The 2,416-nt window shown below is 49.2% G+C and overlaps 1 protein-coding gene across 1 annotated transcript; it reads left to right on the top strand.

Moving 5' to 3' along the window:
- Positions 1–386: 386 nt before the first annotated feature.
- Positions 387–2,392, top strand: LOC117940851 (the record flags this gene model as incomplete). The annotated part of the gene is made up of 2 exons (XM_034865979.1): positions 387–696; positions 2,078–2,392. Coding segments are annotated over 2 exons (625 nt in total), but the record flags the coding sequence as incomplete, so codon positions are not given.
- Between the last annotated feature and the right edge of the window lie 24 nt (positions 2,393–2,416).

Genomic DNA, 2,416 nt, shown 5'->3' with positions numbered 1-2,416 from the left:
TCCCACTGACTGTCCCCTTCTACTGACTGTCCCACTGACTGTCCCACTGAATGTCCCACTGACTGTCCCCTTCCACTGACTGTCCAACTGACTGTCCCACTGACTGTCCCCTTCCACTGACTGTCCAACTGACTGTCCCACTGACTGTCCCCTCCCACTGACTGTCCCACTGACTGTCCCCTCCCACTGACTGTCCCACTGACTGTCCCACTGACTGTCCCCTCCCACTGATTGCCCCACTGACTGTCCCCTTCCACTGACTGTCCAACTGACTGTCCCACTGACTGTCCCTCTCCCAATGACTGTCCCCCTCCCACTGTCCCTCCCACTAACTCCCCCCTCCCACTGACTGTCCCCAGTTAATTGCCTCGTGCAGGGTGAGTCAGAGAGTCCAGATGTGGGACTGGGCGTCCGTGCGGTGGCTTTAAAACCGCACGCAGTGAAACCCGACCCCGCTCCCGCTGGGGCCCGGCTGCTGTATTTTGGGATGTTTTACACGGGGGCAGGACCAAGACAAAGACACGGGGGCAGGACCAAGACAAAGACACGGGGGCAGGACCAAGACAAAGACACGGGGGCAGGACAAAGACACGGGGCAGGACAAAGACACGTTACCAGGCGCGAGCCCAGTGTGAGAAAACAACGAGAAGCTGCGTGATTTCTGCAGGAAAAGGACGACGCAAAGACTCAAAGACGGTAACGTTCCGCGTCTTGTTGCCTCATTCCTCAACTCCTCACACACACACACACACACACACACACACACACACACACACACAGATGTGCTCGTGCACTTAATGAGAGACTAGCCCAAACATTAGCCACGTGTGCTCATTAGCACACCTCTCCTCTGCCGGCTGACACGTAGTATTGTTATTGTTATGATGTTGTGGATGATGTAATTATGTTTATTATTATGATTATTATTAGCGCACTGAGCACTGAGCATGCCTAATAATGCTAGTTTACGTGCTTTTACGATTCAAATAAACGCCTTAAATGAGAATTAGGTAGGTAAGAATCATCAGGGACAAGAAGTTAAAGTATCACTAGAGCTGTCAGATGAGTAGTGGAGTAAAAGTAAAAGTACAAGAAGTATCTGTGAATGGAGCTAGAAGGAGAAAGTAACATGTAAAGTACAAGTACCTCAGTACAAGTACAGTAAATGTACTTAGTTACATTCCCCCACTGTGTTTAAGGCTAGCTAGCTAAAAAGACTATTTGACAAGCTAGCAGCTAGCCAACCAGCTACTTACAAGCTATTTGACAAGCTAGCAGCTAGCCAACCAGCTACTTACAAGCAATTTAATTGTTTTTAACCTTGTGCTTGTCGTTGTGTCTGTGTGTTTCTCAATGTCCAAAACAAATTTCTCCTTACAAGCTAGCAGCTAGCCAACTAAAAAGGCTACTTACAAGCTATTTAACAACAACAGTGTCTGTCTGTCTGTCTGTCTGCTAGCCTACCAACTACTTACAAGCTATTTAACAAGCTAGCAGCTAGCCTACCGACTACTTACAAGCTATTTAACAAGCTAGCAGCTAGCCTACCGACTACTTACAAGCTATTAAACAAGCTAGCAGCTAGCCTACCGACTACTTACAAGCTATTAAACAAGCTAGCAGCTAGCCTACCGACTACTTACAAGCTATTTAACAAGCTAGCAGCTAGCCTACCAACTACTTACAAGCTATTTAACAAGCTAGCAGCTAGCCTACCGCTTACCAAAGTAATGCTGTGAGCTAGCTGAGAAACTAAGTTATTAACTTTCCTATTGTACAAACTAGCTACCCAGCTAAATAACAAGCTAATGCTTCTGTCTGTCTATATACAGTATCTGTCTCTCTGTCTGTAAACAGTGTCTCACTGTCTGTCTGTCTATCTATATACTGTCTGTCTATACACAGTGTCTCACTGTCTGTCTACAGTGTCTTTCTGTCTGTCTGTCTGCTTGTGTATATACTGTCTGTCTATACACAGTGTCTCACTGTCTGTCTACAGTGTCTTTCTGTCTGTCTGTCTGTCTGCTTGTCTTTTTGTCTGTCTGCGTGTCTGAGGGACTCTGTCTCTGATCGGCAGACATGGCTGAAGATGTCCGTGGACTCTGAGAACTCCTGTGTTTTGCTGTCATCGCAAGACCCCAGGACGTCCTGCGTCTTCCAGAGCGGAGACTCCAGGACGTCCTGCGCCTTCCAGAGCGGGGGAGACCCCAGGACGTCCTGCGTCGTCCAGAGCGGGGGAGACCCCAGGACGTCCTGCGTCTTCCAAAGCGGGGGAGACCCCAGGACGTCCTGCGCCTTCCAGAGCGGAGACTCCAGGACGTCCTGCGTCTTCCAGAGTGGAGACTCCAAGACGTCCTGCGTCTTCCAGAGCGGAGACTCCAAGACCTCCTGCGTCTTCCAGAGCGGAGACTCCAAG

This window comes from Etheostoma cragini, unplaced genomic scaffold (genome assembly GCF_013103735.1).
Source record: "Etheostoma cragini isolate CJK2018 unplaced genomic scaffold, CSU_Ecrag_1.0 ScbMSFa_3498, whole genome shotgun sequence".
In the NCBI taxonomy this organism is placed as follows: Eukaryota; Metazoa; Chordata; class Actinopteri; order Perciformes; family Percidae; genus Etheostoma; species Etheostoma cragini.
This window is presented reverse-complemented; position numbering and strand designations above follow the sequence as displayed.